Source organism: Orbicella franksi, chromosome 14 (genome assembly GCF_964199315.1).
Source record: "Orbicella franksi chromosome 14, jaOrbFran1.1, whole genome shotgun sequence".
Taxonomy (NCBI): domain Eukaryota; kingdom Metazoa; phylum Cnidaria; class Anthozoa; order Scleractinia; family Merulinidae; genus Orbicella; species Orbicella franksi.
Window position 1 is genome coordinate 9,550,961 of NC_138158.1, and position 17,966 is coordinate 9,568,926.

The 17,966-nt window shown below is 38.4% G+C and overlaps 3 protein-coding genes across 7 annotated transcripts in view; 2 read left to right on the plus strand and 1 right to left on the minus strand.

The window, feature by feature from the left end:
- LOC145467193 (Na(+)/H(+) antiporter NhaA-like) overlaps positions 1-2,702 on the plus strand; it is a 44,549-nt gene extending 41,847 nt beyond the window's left edge. For both annotated transcript variants that reach the window (XM_081450751.1, XM_081450750.1), the window contains one exon: positions 1,073-2,702. In XM_081450751.1, coding sequence (XP_081306877.1) covers positions 1,073-1,485 — 413 coding nt within the window. In that variant the 3' untranslated portion in view covers positions 1,486-2,702. The remainder of the gene's footprint in view (positions 1-1,072) is intronic.
- A 203-nt stretch (positions 2,703-2,905) lies between these two features.
- Positions 2,906-6,906, minus strand: LOC145467199 (protein FAM32A-like). Its single transcript, XM_081450758.1, has 4 exons — positions 6,737-6,906; positions 5,138-5,288; positions 3,590-3,643; positions 2,906-3,125 (listed from the first exon to the last, which is right to left on the minus strand). The coding sequence occupies exons 1-4, from the start codon at positions 6,865-6,867 to the stop codon at positions 3,057-3,059; spliced, it is 405 nt and encodes a 134-aa protein (XP_081306884.1). The 5' UTR covers positions 6,868-6,906; the 3' UTR covers positions 2,906-3,056.
- Positions 6,907-8,131: 1,225 nt separating this feature from the next.
- LOC145467125 (uncharacterized) lies at positions 8,132-17,869 on the plus strand. 4 transcript variants are annotated; one of them, XM_081450661.1, is made up of 6 exons: positions 8,132-8,211; positions 8,965-9,032; positions 9,165-9,235; positions 10,075-10,143; positions 10,988-13,870; positions 14,773-17,869. In XM_081450661.1, exons 5-6 carry the CDS (start codon positions 10,999-11,001, stop codon positions 14,805-14,807), a joined length of 2,907 nt encoding a protein of 968 aa, XP_081306787.1. In that variant the 5' UTR covers positions 8,132-8,211; positions 8,965-9,032; positions 9,165-9,235; positions 10,075-10,143; positions 10,988-10,998; the 3' UTR covers positions 14,808-17,869. The 4 variants fall into 4 exon arrangements, with proteins under 4 accessions (XP_081306787.1, XP_081306786.1, XP_081306789.1 ...); XM_081450660.1 differs by lacking the exon at positions 8,132-8,211 and adding an exon at positions 8,649-8,725; XM_081450663.1 differs by lacking the exons at positions 8,132-8,211; positions 14,773-17,869 and adding an exon at positions 8,649-8,725 and having other exon boundaries at positions 10,988-14,088.
- Positions 17,870-17,966: the final 97 nt, after the last annotated feature.

Genomic DNA, 17,966 nt, shown 5'->3' on the forward strand with positions numbered 1-17,966 from the left:
TTCCAAGACCCTCCCACCCCACTGGAAATTCCAATTAAGCTTGATACATTTCTTCAAATATTTTGATCTTAGAGAACACTAGCCTCCTACATAGACGTTCTTTGGGCTTGTCATGCAATCTTTCCCCAGAGGAAGATTGCATGATGAGCCCAAAGAATGTCTCCATAAGCGGCTAAGAGAACACCCACCTCCCAGGAACTTCCAATCCCTTCTGTTGGGGTAGTATGGATATTTTCTGGAACTGCACATTGTTATTTAGCAAGAGATAAGTTCAATTGAACACATGCTCTCTGTTGGTCAATTTATGGTTACGTGGAAATTGCTTGCATTGTCACCCACTCTCCCACTAACCAGAGGCTACTTGGACTTTGGGGTAGATCTAGCCATATTAAACACTATTAATCTCTAGCTATACATACAGGGTTCGTACCCTTTCTTAGAAACAAATTTCCAGGACTTTTCCAAGACTTTTCTGGGACTCAGATTGATTTTTACAGGACTCTAAAATTCACCTTAACCCTTTCACTCCCAAGATCTCAATGTTAATTCTCCTTACTGTCTGCCATTCATTTCATATTTTTTACTGGAGTTTAACAGGTTTCCAGAACTTTCCAGGACCAGTAGCCTTTATCCAGGACTTTCCAGTCCTGGAAAATGCTGCAACAAAATTCCAGAACTTTCCAGGTTTTCCAGGACCTGTATGAACCCTGTACATAACAAAACCCTTTGGAAACGGTTAGTTATGTTTTCCCTTGAATCTCAATGTTCCCCTCCCCTTTTTCTTGCAAAGCAGAGTTTCTTGGAAAAACAAAACTAATTGTTTACCTCAGCACCAATACTTACTTTACTCCCCTTCCCCACGCAGGTGTTTACATTGGTACCCACAAGGCAGTGCTGGGGTCGTAAGCCTTTGATGGGGTTATTAGCCCTTTAGCCTAAGCAACTCCTAGTAGCTTAACCGGACAAACCCAGGTGCCTATGAGACTTCTTGGTCTAGATGTACATGTAATTAGTAACACAGACTTATGCTCTGAAATACTTAACAATCATTATTACATGTACATATACTTAGGTCTGGAATGGCGACTCGTCACCGCAGGAGAAAATAAGTTCCGCAATGACCCCTTCAAACCTCAGAAGCAACAGGACGTGGATTTTCTGCAGAACATACTGAACCAAATCCACCTCAACTTCATAAACATGGTGAAAGAAAGAAGACCGACCCTTGATGCGACTCACAAGACAGTGTTCACTGGTGATTATTTTACTGGTGGAGATGCCGTCTCTATCGGATTAGCTGATGGTATTTGCTCGGATATGAAAGCTCTATGTCGTGACAGATTTGGCAAAGATGTTAAATTTGAACGCTGTGAGCCCCCAAAGGGATTTCTGTCTGGGCTGAAGAATTTTGGAAGTGAAGCAAGAGTTGAGATTTCTATGAATGATGCACTTGAAGAGCTAGCTGTGAAACAGCCGGGCTTTTAAGAGGATCCTATTTTTTACAAGAAAAAAAAAAAAATTTACATTATTGGTGCATTGGTCTAGTTGACTATTCGCAAAGTCAGGCATAACTAATTAGCAATGATGATGGTAAGACCAGATCAGTGGTAATCGGAAACATAATTTGTAATAAGTTTAGAATCTTGCAGTTACCTGGTAGATCCTTTCAGTTTATCTAGTTTTTCTTTCAGTTTATTTATTTTTTTAAGGACAGGGCACTGGACAAATTGATCGACTGTGAGGATGATTTTGCCCTCCTGGTTTGACCATCTAGGGGAAGGGTTTTGTTATAAAGAAGTTTTAAAAGTTCAAAAGGTTTTATCCGCCTGTAAACACCAGTTGTCCTCGTGCTGTAAACAGTAATGAAACCCCTGACCCTGTGGTAGAATTCAATGTCATCAAGAGATTCCAAAAATTGGCAGATGTGGTTCACATTCTCCAAAATACACAGGCTTGGACCATTTTACATACCTGCTGATTTGCAGAGGACAGCTGCAAATGTACATTGATTTTTAAAAAGTGCATTGCTATTGAACTACTCATAAATGTTTGGGTTTAGCAATGTTCTTGTCTCCATTACTGTTGTGGTTTAATAAGCTTCCTAATATGTTTGGAGTAAAACTTCACATTTTCATTGATCTCTTGATAATTTGGATTATCAAAATTGTCTTCCCTCGCACTATCATTATATCAGTAGCTTTCGCCAGTTCTGTTTTGCTATCAAGTTATGGCAAATATAAATTTAGCAGGAGTTTTTCTTACTGGGCATTTAGTAATAGTGCAAATAAGGAATAAAAATATATACGATCTGTTATAATCGGTTAGTAGTCTATTAATTTAGTGAACCAGTTTTGCTAGCAGTGTCCTGTTGCCTGTATTAAGTGATCAGATGAGGCAGCTTAGCTCACCATTGTATAATTATTGTCACAGCGATATTCTTCTAGCTGTGTATGTAAGAACTTAGAGATCCCAGAAGGGAGAATTTATATGTTGACATGACAGCTTTTAAAGGATTAATAACTACCAAGTGCAGTCACAAGCATTGACCAGTTCACTAAATAATAAATGTGATCTGTTACAAGATTTATTAATTAATTTTCAATATTTTTGTTATTTATGTACATTTTGCAAATTGTACCACATTTGAATTTTGCACCCTCCACCTAGCCTGCGAGCAGGCTTAAGTTTGGGAGCACACAAGTGAGTGGTGAACCTTCCACATCAGACTCCTCCCTGCTTTGCTCACTTGTTTTGTCCAGGAAAAGATTTACTGGTGGAATCTTTCTTTGGTTTCAATGCCTTATGAGTAATCTAACTGTATGCAGTTAACCATTGTAAAAAAGGCAAATTAAAGGAAGTACAGTGTAGTTACTAGTTACCAAATAAAACAAAGTAAAAACAAAATATATAGTACATTTTTTACATTTTTTCGATTGGTTTCATGCCACGAAACCACAAAATACAATCTTTATATACATGTAACAAACATTATGTCATGTTAAAACAAGATGCTCCAGACAGTAAGACTGTATAAAGGTGCAAGGGATAGGTGACAATCACTTTGTCCAGCTGACTTTGGGTATGTCATAATGTTCTGTGAGTTCATCAAGGTATTCATTGAATTTCTGGAAAAAAAGATAACACAAGGAGATCAACATTGCTGCATAAATTATTCTTAATTGAAGAGTAACCATGAATTTATTGTTTGTCCAGAGGAGAACTATCACCTTTCCAGTTGAACCATGGACATGCAATCAGTTTGATTTACAAAAGCAGAAACAGCAATCCTGTTGTACATGTGTAACATTAGAAATTATGTGCTATCAGTGCCTGCCTAAGGCCTGAAGACAAGCTACAGAAAACAACCTGTTGGGAGGGTCATCGTGAGGAGATAATTACATCTATCTTCTTTTTTTTTCAATCTAGCACCTCAATGTTACATCAAAATCACTCTTGACTGACGAGAAAAAAATGTGTACTTTTCATTTAAAAAGACTGCTTTTTGTTATTTTGGTTGGAATAAAAACTATAATTTATCATAATATTATTAGCATCATCCAATAACAATGTCCTTTTAATTAATAGGTACCTCAACTCTCTGTTTGTGGGTTTTTTCTGCCTTCTTTAAAATCCTCTCTGCTGCCTGAATGAGAAAAAGATAAGCAGGTTCTTAGTTGTAGTAAAATATAAATGAGGTTTAACTAATCATCATTTTGCAAAGTGCCAGTAGTACAAATGTACATGTACATGTAGCTATCATTCAAATAGTCACATGTAAGGGTTTTAACTTTATCTAGTAAGTTATAAGTAGTCATGTAACTGAAAAACCCTTGTAGGGAGTTGCATTAAAGTATGTAGGTATGTAATTATCTGGCACAGATAAATAATTAGTAACCATTCAACTTCAACTTCACTTTATTTTGCACTTCCCATTGTAACTGATAGAAGAGGTTTGGCTGTGAAAGGAAAAATTAAATCAACCACTTCCCTGAAGCTTGATGTATACATGATGCAGGGCTGTCATTAAGTTTTGAGTCACCTGTAGCCTTGTTTTCCACACCAATGGCAAACTTGGCCCTTTCTGGGTGAATTCTATCAGCAACAGGCAATTTCACATGTAGCATCCAGGGAAAATCAAGCATACGTGTACAGTGCTCAGCCCTAACAGATGTTACAGGTTACAGCCCAGACATGTATTTAAAGCCATACAGTGTATGTGTATAAATTTGAATTAATTTTTACAACATGTGATATATCATTCAATGGTTTTTACCTAATGCCCCTTTCTCTTCCAGTGGACTTGTCCTAAAGGGTGCGGTAAAATCTACTTTCGAGACTACTAGTGGTCCATTATTGCAGACAAGTACTTTTCTCTGGATTCTGTAGCATGAAGTGACTAAGGATATTTCTACTCCCCTCAATGGGATGTGGGGGGGGGGGGGGGTGCAGTGTACTCAGATCAAGCAGTCTGGGTAGATGCCCTGGCTAGGGTCATTGTGTTGTGTTTTACATGGGCAAGACACTTCACACCCATAACACTCTTCCCACCCCAGAGTATAAAATAATGGGTCCTGACAAATTTACTGCTGAGGGGTAACCCTTCAATGGACTAGCATCTGATCTGAGTAGAAATACTCCTGGTCATTTCACACTACTGAAACCACTAGGGAATTAAGTGCACCCTGGTGGGCGACTGACTAGGCTCAAAGATGTACATGTAAGACTTGATGGGATGCTAGGGCATTATAGGGTAAGCCCCTAACATTAGTTATGTAATATCTAATACACCTCGAAGGAGAGAAGCACAAGTGTAATAGAGTATCTTATCCCCAGAAGGACTCCAGTCAGAACTTAAAACTACTGTCCGCTTGCCCTGTAATCCAATGCACTAGCCGTAAGCAGGGCTGTGGTCTAAGAAAAGTTATAATGAGCCCAAAGGTTCCGAACCATGAAATCCTGGATGCCCAGAACTTAAGCTTATATGAAAAAAGTAACTTTTTCCGGTCACCCAAAGGTAAAAATTAGTCGCCTGCGGCACCCAGGCACTTCTAGAGCACAGCCCTGGTGAGGCCACTATGCCTCTCAAGGACCAGTTAAAATCATTATTGATGTAAGTTTATTTATACATCGTACATACCCGTTTCTCTTGAATTTGATCATAAGCAATTTGAGCTGGTGTCCGTGTGTCCTCTGCCTCAACCTGCTTCTGGCCTTCCTCACTTCTGCCCTTGGATACACTGTGAGAGACATCTTCAAGCACTTTCTTTGCCTTGTTTTTCTTCTTTTTCCTTAAAAAAATTGAAAAGCATGCTTAGTTGCGTATACATGTATATAAATGTTGGAATTTTTTGTTTAATAAATTTATTTCTCCTGAAAAGCCTCATTTGGGAGGTGATTTTGAAACAAAATATCCAGTGCTCAAGCATACTTGAACAACCACTGCCAAAATAAAAAATCCACACATTCAATTAGCAGCACAAAAAAAAAAAAAAAATGTTACACAGAGAAAAAAATATCTTGAAAGCATACACAGGTCTCAACGAAAAAAAAAATTCCTTCCTGGAGCATGGAAGGGTTAAAAAAGAATTCATGCCTACACCAAATCACCCACCAACCCATTCAAAGGTCAAGTAGTCCACCCCTAGATGGTCAAATCAAATCAGGATTGAAAGATCTCTATAACCTGTCATTTGTTTTCTGAAGATAATAAATCAAGGAACACAATTTGAAAAAATGACAATACAGAGGCTCTCTCCAATTTTACTTTTCTTCTGGGAAGGGTAGCTATGACAGAGGCTACTCTATTTAAAGAGAAGTACGACTCAAGCTTGACAAAGACATGTTTGGGAAATATATATCGGCAGGTCTTTTTTTGCAGGGTGCAGGTTACAGGTTGAAATTTAATTATCTGCCCAGGTAGCAGAATTTCTAGTTGATACTACCATACCGGCAGGGGTAATTTGCAGAACGCGGAATGCACTTATATTTGCTTGCAGTAAGTTTTTATTTGTTGGACAAGGTCATATGCAATATAATGCTGTCCTAAACAAACAAAAGCTAACTGCAAGTAAACTTGAGTGAATCTACTAAACCGCAAGCAAATGGTGGTATTCTGAAAAATACCTCTGCCACCACCATACATCTTTGACACACTTATCTACGTCTGTTTATCAACTTGAAGTTAATAAAGGTAGCTGACATTTTGAACCTTACTCTTTCGTTAGAGAAAAGTGATGAAGGGTTAATTTATTGCTGTGACTAAGGGCTATAAACTCGAAACGTCCGCTTTACCAACTCACAACGGGGTTGATTCACCAGTAATCACTCCCCGGGTGTATAAGGAAATGATGATGATGAACTTAAAGTTGATAAATAACTAAGCGTTTCACTTGCCTGCCGATGGAGCCCCACAGTTTCTTTAGGACCAATACCACGAGTTCTGACTACTTCTTTGACAACTAGTGTGAACTCTATCGCGATTTAATTCCAGTTTTGTAACCTACTTCAGATTTTCACAGCAACTGCATTCGCACTTCAGAATTCTATGAAAAATTCGACTCTTTTCATCGCGAATTTCGCCAACTAACTCAAAAATGCAAGTCATAAAACTTAGTGTTCGATCCGGCCAGCACGTGAAAACTCGTTCAACTGCTCAAGCTCCCATGGAGTAATATACATCTTCATGTACACGCGCATAAAAAGGTCGACAACTAGTAACATTCAAGAAAAGTCTTACTTTTTTACGCCTCCATCTGCTACTCCTTTTAGTTTCAAAGAACCACGACTAACTCCTTCGTAAGCGTCCGCCATGTTTGTTCTCGCGTACGCTGCTTCTGGTGACTTCTGGGAATGTCTACAGACTGCCATGTCCCCAGTCCCTTGCAATCTTCACGGGTGTGATTTTCCCCCGGCGGGGGGGAGGTGGGAGGGGGTAGGGATTTTAGGGTGCCCAATATGAAATTATAACAGATGTTTAACCTTGTACGACACAAGATATTTTTCCCTATTATTCCGATCCTTTCTCCTTTTTGATTGCAATGAAAACTCCAAATTATCGACCTTAATTCACGTAATACAATCTTTATTAATTATAAACTCAAGTAGTTGTCCCCCAGCGGGGGAAGGGAGGGAAACAAAACTTAACGATGGGATCGCACGCAACTAGAACGAGAGACTAACTGAGCAGGGGGGCTAAAGCTCTCCTGCTTAGTTAGTCTCTCGTCTCCAATTTCAAGCAAAAAATACGTAAAATAATAGTTTTACAAATATCTCCAGACCCCGTACAAGTTAGCGCCTCTTGCGCTCGCTTGAAGGCCTCCCCCCACCTCAATTCAAAATACGCCCCAACTTCCCTGTTTGAGTCATACATGTATGTACAGTATATATTAGGAAGAAAAACATGTACCAAAAATGTGTAATTGTGACTTAAATTACGAATGAAAACTGAAACACGAGGAAAAAAATGAAACGTGCCAACAATGACAGATAACAGATGCTATTATACGCAAAAACATAAGACCGTACTACTGAATGCCTCAAAATAACCGATAGGCTAAACAAATGGCAGTATAGCCGTTTTTATAGCCGCTACGGTTGGAAATGTCGGACAACTTCTCGCTGCATCTCTTCAATTCGAAATAGTTTTCAGTAGCTTGTACAGATATATAAGACGGACTCCGTGACCAGTCGAAACTGAAAGCGTATCCCATGGTTCGAAAGTCTGACTGCGTACGTCATTGTTATCTGAAACAGATGTTGTTTTAGCTACTAGAGCCTAGAATTTGACTCTCATTCTGATTTGAATTCCCCATCGAACGGTAAGTACAGTAAGTTTGACTTAAGTTTTGAAAAAAGATCTGCGAAAAACTTTTTTATCTTTAACATAAACTATACATGTAGAGAGCGGATTGTGAATGTAATTATATACAGTTGCCTACTGAAGGATATAAGCTCATCAATTTAACTGGTTTATTATATGCTAAAGTAAAAATTTAGGTAACAAGTGAAGGATTTGGACTTTGTTCTTATTAGAAAGCTCTCTGTTTTATAGTTCAGTATCTTGGTGTTAGTTAAAGCATGGAAAAGAATGCATGAATTAACAAGGCTGTCATGATTCTTCTGTCATCTTTCAGACAAAGTCCCTTTTGTGATCTGGAGAACTGTTACAGGATTTTGTAGTTTTCGTCCTTCGCACTGCGAAAGAAACTAGTGGTGAGTACACATTTCATTCAATTCAAGTTCTTTCTAACACGGTTCATCTCGTTTTCGGTAAATGTTTACATCTAGTAACCTTTTTAAAATTTTTATTATTTTTATATTCATATACACATTATTGAACCTCTCCAGTGCGGCTTTTCAGGACAATAAACGTTAATATAAAAGAGATTAATATATCAAAGCTCTCAGGATAATTGTCAACAATCCATTAAAGGGATGTAAAAATATATTGAAATTGTCGGCAAACGAACTGAACTGGCTCAGTACATTGATTCTGTTGTATGCCAATTTCAACCGCACTTGACTTATTTGGTCATAGAAAAGCCAAACCTAATGGTCAAACTTAGTGGCTGGGATGGTTAAGATCTGGACGAAATTCTATATACATCATACACAGCTAGAGGAGAAAAAGTCGCAAATTGTTTCCAAGTTGTTCTTTGCTTTTATTATTGTTCCTGTGCATTGAAAAGATTTTAACGCCACTAATAATTCAATCTGGTGGTCCCTGGTTCAAATCCTCCGCCCTACCGCTATCTGGATTTGTTCTCGGTAGCCCCGAGTTCAACTCCTCGACCGCGTTGTGTAAACAGCCAACTGGTCAGCCTCCCATCAGTTGAGATTCTTAATAGTTTATGTTATATTTGAAATATTTGTTTATTTATTTACAGTGTCCCCAATGCAATTAGCACATTAGTGCTAAATACATCGACACTTAAATAAAGTGATTATTATATTATTATTATTAAGGAAGATCCCTTCTGCTGATCCAGACCGAATTGGATTTCATTGGGATTTTGCCGACTCCTCAAGTAACGGTAAGAACAGTTAACTTAAGCTAGATGCAAGATATAGTCTATTTGGTGCCCTAGTGAGATATGTTTACTGTCCATTTAAAATGATTTTAAATAGTTCTTAAAATTAGGCACATATATTGTTGTCCTTTTTAGGGCAAGAGCCCTGTTGCTGACGTGGGTGAAGTTGGATTTCGTTCTGGTTCTCACATCTCTTGATTAGAAGAGTAGGTTCAATCCTTGCTTTTAATCATATTAAGTTTTAATTTAGATACAGGGATAAATTTAATGTTCAATGCAGAATATTGGAAGATAATCCTCGGTGACTTTCAGTTTCATGTGCGCTAATCTTCGTCTATGGGTTTTCATTCTTGTGTTTGCTTTGTTTGTGACTTTCGGTTTTGTACATCTGTCTTGTCCTCTGGTTGACAGCTACGAGTGTCTATCTTCGTGTTTGTTCGAAAGGTTGTGCTTTCATCTTCGTATATGCATGTGGCCCGCAGTTTTGAGCGTTTTCGTCTGTGATCTTCAGTTTTCCGCGTTCATTTTGTCTGTGAATTGTAAGTTTTTTGTCCACCTTCGTCTGTGATCGAGATTTTCAGTTTTGCGACTTCCTGTAGATCTGTGACTTTCACTTTTGCAAGGTTATTTTCGTGAGCGACCTACAGTTTGTGCGTTTTCATCTGTAACCGTCAGATTTCGATTCCTTGTTTATTTTTGTCTGTGAATTGAATCTTCTGCGTCTATCATCAGTGTTCAAGACTTACGTTTTGCGTGTTCCCGTGCATCGTGTGGACGCGACTTTCAGTTTTGTAAGCTAATCTTTGTCAGTAAATTGCAGATTTTTTTTGTTTATATTTGTCTCTGTATTTTAAAACATGTTTGTATATCTTCGTCATTAACGTTCATTTTTTAAGGGTTTACCTGGTCTCTATGTTTCGAGAGTTTGCACCTCATTTTTATAATAACTGTGCTTCTATGTCAGTCAAGTCAGCATGGAGTTAGAAGGAAAAATGTAGACTTTCTCAAGGAATAAACTGGTGATGATTTTTCTGTTATCCTGTAGACAAACGAAGTCCAGTGTAAAGAGAAACTAACGTCGCTTTTGATTCTTTCACCGAGAGAAAGGGAAGTGGTGAGTTAACTACGTGATTTAAGGTTTTCTATGTTATTGGTTCTTTTTCAATCAAGAACTACATTAATTCTAATCATAGTAAGGAAAGCAGAGTATTTATTCAAGTCATTAATCATGTTTCCCAGCAATGAATTTATTACAGTTCTATTTCACCTTGCTCTAAGAATGTGTCTTTCCGAAGGTAGAGAAAATCCGATAATACATTGTTCACTGCTTCATTACACTTATGTGCCCGTTTGGATGTTAGACGAGTTGAAAATATAATTCAAGCATTAGTCGTTTTCCACCTAATAAATCGAACGATTCTGTATTAAAAATAGTGTTGTAACCAGAACAGTGTGAAACCGAGAATAAATTGGATCTTAGGATGTATTTCCAGATTTCAGAACTTAGCATGAAAAGTATCAAAACAAAAACTCGATCTAAAATAAATAGCAAGATTTGTGCTCAAGTCTTCCGTGCTGGATACAAATTAAAGAGACAAAATTTCATCAGTGTATAAATGCTCTATTTTGGGACAAAATTTCGAAAGGCGAAGACCAGGGCAGTTATTATTCATGAAAAGTCTATAGTTTCCAAAAAAAGTCTTCATGTGAAAATCAGATTTGAAATAAAAGCCACCTCTGCAAAGGTTTAAACAGGTTTAAGCTGTGTCTCCATGTAAAACAAATCAATAACTCCCATGGCTACAATCGTTTCGCTGCTCTGCAGTTTTCCAAAGAGGTGATAGTGGTCTGGTAATACAAGTTCATATCATAATTATACTGACCAACAGCAGCTAACAAATGGATAAAAGACTTGGTCCAAATTTCTTTCTACTTTATTCTCTATTATATTCTAACAGAAGTGCTTGACATGTACAACGTAGACGAAGTTATACAAGTCATCTCCATCGGCCTCATTGTTGCTGGCTTTCTTCTTAACACCAATCGATTTCTAAAAGCCATCGAATTATGCAAGGAATTCTCGTTCATTTTGGATGAAAGAGCAGGCATAAAAGACAAAAAATTAACCAAATTATTCTACAAGAGGATATATTTTACCATGTGGAGGGCTTTTAGTCTTATCAGCGACAACACAAACACCATAATATACGCAGAAAAACTTCTCCAAATTTACCGTGAAAGTGGTGAAAGACTTGAAGAATGCAAACTAAGCACAGAACTTGCAGGAATGTATTTCCATGATAGTAAATACGCACAAGCAAAACAACTCTCTGAAAAAGCGCTTTTAATCAGTAAAGAAACTGGAGACAGTAAATTAGAAGCGTGCTGTTACGGAAACCTTGGAAATGTATATCAATCAGTTGGCGAATATGAGAAGGCCAGAGAACATCTCGAGAAATCACTTGCTATCCAGAAAGAAATTGGAGACAGAAAAAGAGAAGCATCCTGTCTTGCAAGCCTTGGAACTGTGTATATATCAGTCCACGAATATGAGAAGGCCAAAGAACATCTCGAGAAATCCCTTGCGATCCAGAAAGAAACTGGAGACAGAAGAGGAGAAGCCACCTCTTGCGCAAACCTTGGAGCAGTGTTTCGATCAGTTGGCGAGTATGAGAAGGCAAGAGAACACCTCGAGAAATCACTTGCAATCCAGAAAGAAATTGCAGACAGAAGAGGAGAAGCTGCCTCTTACGGAAACCTTGGAGCAGTGTTTCGATCAGTTGGCGAGTATGGGAAGGCAAGAGAACATCTGGAAAAATCACTTGCAATTCAGAAAGAAATTGGAGACAGAAATGGAGAAGCTACTTCTTACGCAAACCTTGGAACTGTGTACACATCAGTTGGCGAATATGAGAAGGCTAGAGAACATCTCGAGAGATCACTTGCGATCCAGAAAGAAATTGGAGACAGAAATGGAGAAGCTACCTCTTACGCAAACCTTGGAACTGTGTATTCATCAGTTGGCAAATATGAGAAGTCTACACAGTACTTGGAAAAATCATTGGCCATGAGCAGAAACATTGGTGACAGACGTACAGTAGCTATGTCTTTTCTAAAGCTGGGAACTGAATTTTGCACATTTGGAAAGTATCACAAAGCTAACGAATATAACAAGAAAGCACTTGTCATCTTTACAGACATTGGAGACAGAGAATTGGTGGCCCAGGTTTACATGAGCCAAGGAGAAGTGGAGTACGCTGTAGGTGCCCATATCAAAGGAAAAGAGAATTTGGAAAAAGCACTTGCGATAAGCAAAGAAATTGGAAACAGGAAACTACAAGTAGACGGTTGCTTGAAGCTTGGACATTTCTTTCTCAAGCAGGCTGAATATGCAAGAGGTGAAGAATACATCAAGAAAGGACTTACATTAAGTGAAGAGATTGGATATATTAACGGACAGTTCCTTTCGCTCGAGTTGATGGCACACCTTAGAATGAGAGATGGAAAGAATCAGGAGGCTATTTCGTATTTTCTCTCTGGTATTGAAAAATGCGAAGAAATGCGCAGCTCTCTCCGCGACAACGATCAATTCAAGATTTCTTTCTCAGATCGCAATATTCGTTCCTACAGAGATGTCAGTATGCTGCTGTGTGAAACCGGGAATCCTACTGAAGCTCTGTATGTTTCTGAGCTTTCGAAAGCCAGGGCTTTGGCAGATTTAATGTCAGCTCGGTACTCTGTGCAAATCTCCGCTAATCCTCGAACATGCAATGGTCTTGAAAGCATCGTGGGCGAAGAATGTAACGGCACCTGTCTGCACGTCTCATATCATTCTGATACCATGTATTTGTGGATTCTTAAAGCAGGCGGAGTCACACATTTGCAAAGGATAAGAGGAAATGACCTAATTGCTCTCGAAGGATTAGGTCAACAATTGGAAAAGTTTTTTGATTTCAGAAGTTTTCGCGGAGGACCCGGAATGAACCTTCCTATCTGTTACAAACTTATCATCGCTCCTGTGGCGCGCTTTCTCGAGGGCCCTGAAATCATCATTGTTCCTGATCGCGCTTTATACCAAATTCCATTTGCCGCCTTAACTGATGAAAGTGGAAAGTACTTATCCGAGACTTTCAGGATCCGTATTGCTCCTTCCTTAACAACTCTCAAGCTCATAAGTGAAAGTCCAGCGGACTACCACTGTCATACCGGTGCATTGATAGTGGGAAATCCTGATGTTGGTGAGGTGTATTTCAAAGGAAGCCTCACGAGCATTTCGCGATTACCTTGTGCAGAAAACGAAGCGAGGATGGTAGGAGAAAAGCTGGGAGTCGAGCCTTTGCTAGGACAGCAAGCAACTAAGCAGGCAGTACTTGAAGCGATGAATTCAGTAGCCTTGGTTCATATCGCCGCACACGGTAATGCAGAAAGAGGAGCAATTATCCTTGCACCATCTTTTCGTATTCCTAACGGTATACCTCAAGAAGGGTTCTACCTATTGACAATGTCTGACATTTCCAAAGTTCAACTGCGAGCTAAACTGGTAGTCCTTAGCTGTGACTACAGCGCACGTGGACGGACAAAAGCCGAAGGAGCTGTCGGAATTGCCCGAGCATTCCTAGGATCTGGCGCACGCTCAGTATTGGTGGCACTATGGGCCCTGGATGACAGAGCAACAGAGCAGTTAATGAGTCATTTCTACGACCATCTTATTGCTGGGGAAAGTGCTGGTGAATCTCTACACGAGGCCATGAAGTGGATGAGAAGTAAGGGCTATGACGTAAACCAGTGGGCACCTTTTATACTGATTGGAGATGACGTAACATTTGATTTTGGAAAGAAAGGTAAGATTCAGTGCCTTCTCATTTTCTAGCAAAGGGCGCCAAGTATTACCTCACAATTTTCCTGAGGTGATGTTATCGATCAGGCTGAATATATTTTCAAAAAAAGTGTTCGGTTTCTATGTCTATTTTTTTCGCTCTGGTTTGTTCTTTGATCTTCTAGCTGGGGCTTATGTATTTCATTTTGCAATTGTCACTATTTCTCTCGATGATGCCGAGAGTGTAGGTGATGAAATTACGTAATGTGTAATGAAAAATTAGCCCACATGTTCTTATTGCGAGAATCTTTCGCTAGTTTTACACTCCATGAAAACCCTGGGATTCGAAAAATTCAAAATTTTGGTAAGTTGATTTTGTCCAAAAATTTTTTTTTTTGACATCACGTTTGATCATTATGCGCAGTTCGGCAATGAAATTATGTTCTGTTAACTTTCCATTAAAGTTCTCACTGTTACTGTAAAAGACAAATGGACCATGATGTTTAATTTATGCTGGCCTACCGCCTCATTCACTAGCTTCCACAGCATTGCGATGACGTCCAAATCGTTCAAAACTCAATCCCGAAACTGCTCGCGGTTCCAGCTACAGTTTTTATTATTTAGGACTGGCATTTCTGAAGTCTTACACTGACATACCGTAATAACAGTGTTATTCACGACGTTAGCTTACTTACTTGGACGAGACAACAAAACATGGATTTCAAGTTTTAGACAACGCTGGAATAGAGCTTTGAGCCAATCAGAGCGCGTACAAAATCTAATCTTAATTTTAAAATAAATTTGCTTTGTGATAAGGTAAGTACTTTTTAACAAAATACTTAGTTGATTCCGATTGAAGTAGTTCAAGCGGCATCATTCGAGGTGATGGTTATAAATTTGTTGTTGTTTATTTATTTCCTTTGTCAGGTGTTGGCAAGAATGACCAGGACGGCAGTGAGTGATCGCATGAGAAGTAAAACATGACTGGCCTCAAAGGACAATTTTCGAGCTAGGCTAAGTTGTATATACCGGTAAATGAAATCGATCCTGACTTTTTAAGTTTGGTCCGTTTTGTCTATAACTGTCTCGGTGCAATTATTACTCGCAAAATTTTAACTTTTGTTAAACGTCAGTTGCTTTTTTAGAAAAAAAGCCATTGTTTCTTGCAACAATACAACGATATTTCTAGAGTAGTTTCATGTAGGTAACAAGCTTTCTTTTAACCAAAGATGTTTTACATCTAAAGCGGATTTTGTAGTGGATAGCTGAGTTTAGAACTCAAACAACTGCTTCAACGAGAAAAATTTAGTGCGTAAGAGAATTTTTGATATCGGACTTTTAGAGTGATGATCACAATGGTAACCTGAAGAAAGTAATTTTAAAGAGTAAACTGGCGTCAGAAACATGCAACATGTCAGTATTTCTTTTAATTTAGCGTTGTTTCATTTATGAACAACTTTTATACAGAACATATAGCTTTTGTTAGTATTTTCATCAATTCATGTTGAACTTATTTTTCAAAAGTAAAATAGCTTCACATTTTCTGCTTTAATTATTTTTAACATAAACTACCCATGCCCAATTAAGATCAGCAAAGAAAGGACAACAGAATAATCAGCATATCTGATTTGCAAATAGTGCACTTGAAAACGCTGACCTGTTACATGAGGTAGTTAAGTTAGAGTTTTGAAGGAGTTCAGTCACGCCATTCTGAGTTATTTTGGCCACGAATGAAATTACCTTTAAATTGAAGGAATCCTGAAAATAGTAATTTACTAAGACAGAAAAGCACTAAATAGATGATAATAAACCATAAAGAAACAAGGATGGTCAAGGATGGAGAAGAGTAACACGGATTACAAACGACAAACTTGAGAAATTTAGGCTAAACTTTTCAAGATGCGCAAACCGTGACGTAGCTCCTTTAAGCTGGAAATGATTTACTTGACATTTATTAGATTTATCGTGAAGATTGTACTCAAAGTAGAAGAGCTTTCTTTATGCTAGCAAAATGTGTATTTTAAGAAGAGTTAACTAGGGTATTGTTTTTGATTTCAAGACTAGAGATATGAATTAAAATGGTAAGCGATATAAACCTGAGCTCGAGTGCATCTATGTAAACTACTTCTTTAATGATTATTTTAGAGCCTGATAAGGAAACCTTTACGGCGTCGGTGGGTGTAAAGCACTTAGCTAATTATCAACCTGAAGTTGATACAAAGTAAATTAACTGCTCTAGCGACTTGGGAAAGTTGAAATTTCGAGAGTTAGGTCCCCTCACGGGGGATGGAACAGTTTTTGTCCCGACAAAGAGCTAACGCTGGGAATTCGCTAGGGAGGCTCAAATACTTTTTTTTTCAATATAAGTTGATGTAGTTAGCTAAGCATTGCTTAAACTGAGTGTCAACAGTTTTCGATTTTTCCCCTGTAGCTGCATTCTTTTGGCTTTCATTTGACTAGTGCTAATGTAGAGGGAAGAAAGCTGCATGTTCATTTGTCCTCTACCTGGATGAGATGCTGTCAATCAGTCTGCTGCTATAAAACATTTCATTTATCTTTGCTATTTAACTTCGCGTGTTAGCGAGAACTGAATGACCACCCAGATATTCCTATTATCGCAAGATGACACGATGAATCAAATCCTACACTGGCTACCCGAACTGGAAAGATAGAGCTACTTGCTCGCTCGATCGGGATTCGAACCTGTATCCCGCAATAACATGGTGATCTTTATGCCATATAATAAATTAGTCAAGCTTGTTCAGTCAAGATGGCTGGATATTGGCCTAGCTTTTTTGCGAGTTTATGGACCTCGATTACGTTTCGGTCCATAAACACGCAAAAAAAGAAACTGGGCCAATATTTGCAGCTATCTTGAGCTGATGGCTGGTCAATAACCAGTTTTACCCATTGTTTGCGCCGTGTAATGACAAAAGTGTCTAAATGCGCGTTTTCAATGCATGCTAATTTTAAATTCACGGGGTGGTACGAAAAACAGACATTGGATCTCATGCCCTCGTGGCCCTTGTTACGTGAGTCAGCCATATTTCAATCGATTGAAAGCTTCAAAATACAATTATTTTGTGGGACCAAAGTTCCATTCGACATTTATTTGTTCTCAACCATTCTTAATAACTCTTACCGTTTCGAAAAAACGCAAGTATTCGAACATTTTACGATTCGGCGCAAAGTTTAACCCCGAAATCAGAGTTTAAACGTCTGATCCTCGCAGACCGGTTAGTTCTCAGAAGGCCAGTGAAGTGGTAGAACAGAAAATTTAACTGCCACCTAAAAAATACCGCATTTTTACTTTACTTTTAGCCAGGAGCGTGTTTTGGCTTAGATTTGAAATCAGCAAAGTTTACGGATAGCCATAATAATATAAATGGGCCCGGCTGAGAAATCACCGATTTTTTAACTGAGAACCGTTACTCAAACACCTCTATAAAGACCCCATCTCACGGTAATCGGTCAAAACGGAACTCACTTCGTTAGATATGGGAAAGTTATACAAAGACTCAGTGATGACGTAAGCTCATTTAGGGGAATCCTCCCGTTTTTATTTATTACCTAATGGCCAAAAACGAAACGCAAATTAATTTAATACGGGGGAATCCCTTCTGTAGACGGTATTTATAACCTTTATCACGTGATCACTCACAGGATTTACTCTCAGCTCATGGAATATTGCTATCAGTGCTCACAGTGAAAGGAGAAAACTGTGAAACCGCATCGCTCACTCGAGATAGTAAGGAAAGATAAATGATAGATCAGCTCTTGTGTCACTACAAACAACTTCTGAAGATAACTTGACACATCTGAATAAACTTTGTGAATATTTCACTTTGTAGAGGAAGAAGGAATCGGGTTATTATTGGAGAGCTTCAGAAAACCACTACGGCAACACAGAACTAAAACTTAAAAAGAAACCACACAAAAACGCTTTGCACATAATAATTTCAACCTTTGTGCAATTATTAGCTGTGCTCTATAAAACAACCACGTAAAATAACGCAATTAATTATTTTTTCAGAGAATTGTGTTTTTTGTTTTAGAAAGTGAAGGATGTTATGTTTCCGAAGATGAAATGAATATCTTGCATGACTAGGACTGAAGTCCGA

Coding starts and splice junctions, on each gene's coding strand:
- LOC145467125 (XM_081450661.1), top strand. CDS start 10,999: ATGTACAACGTAGACGAAGTTATACAAGTCATCTCCATCGGCCTCATT. Junction 13,871..14,772: donor ATTTGATTTTGGAAAGAAAG/GTAAGATTCAGT, acceptor TTCCTTTGTCAG/GTGTTGGCAAGAATGACCAG.
- LOC145467199 (XM_081450758.1), bottom strand. CDS start 6,867: ATGGCAGTCTGTAGACATTCCCAGAAGTCACCAGAAGCAGCGTACGCG. Junction 3,644..5,137: donor ATCAAATTCAAGAGAAACGG/GTATGTACGATG, acceptor TTTCTCATTCAG/GCAGCAGAGAGGATTTTAAA. Junction 3,126..3,589: donor CCCACAAACAGAGAGTTGAG/GTACCTATTAAT, acceptor CTTTTTTTCCAG/AAATTCAATGAATACCTTGA.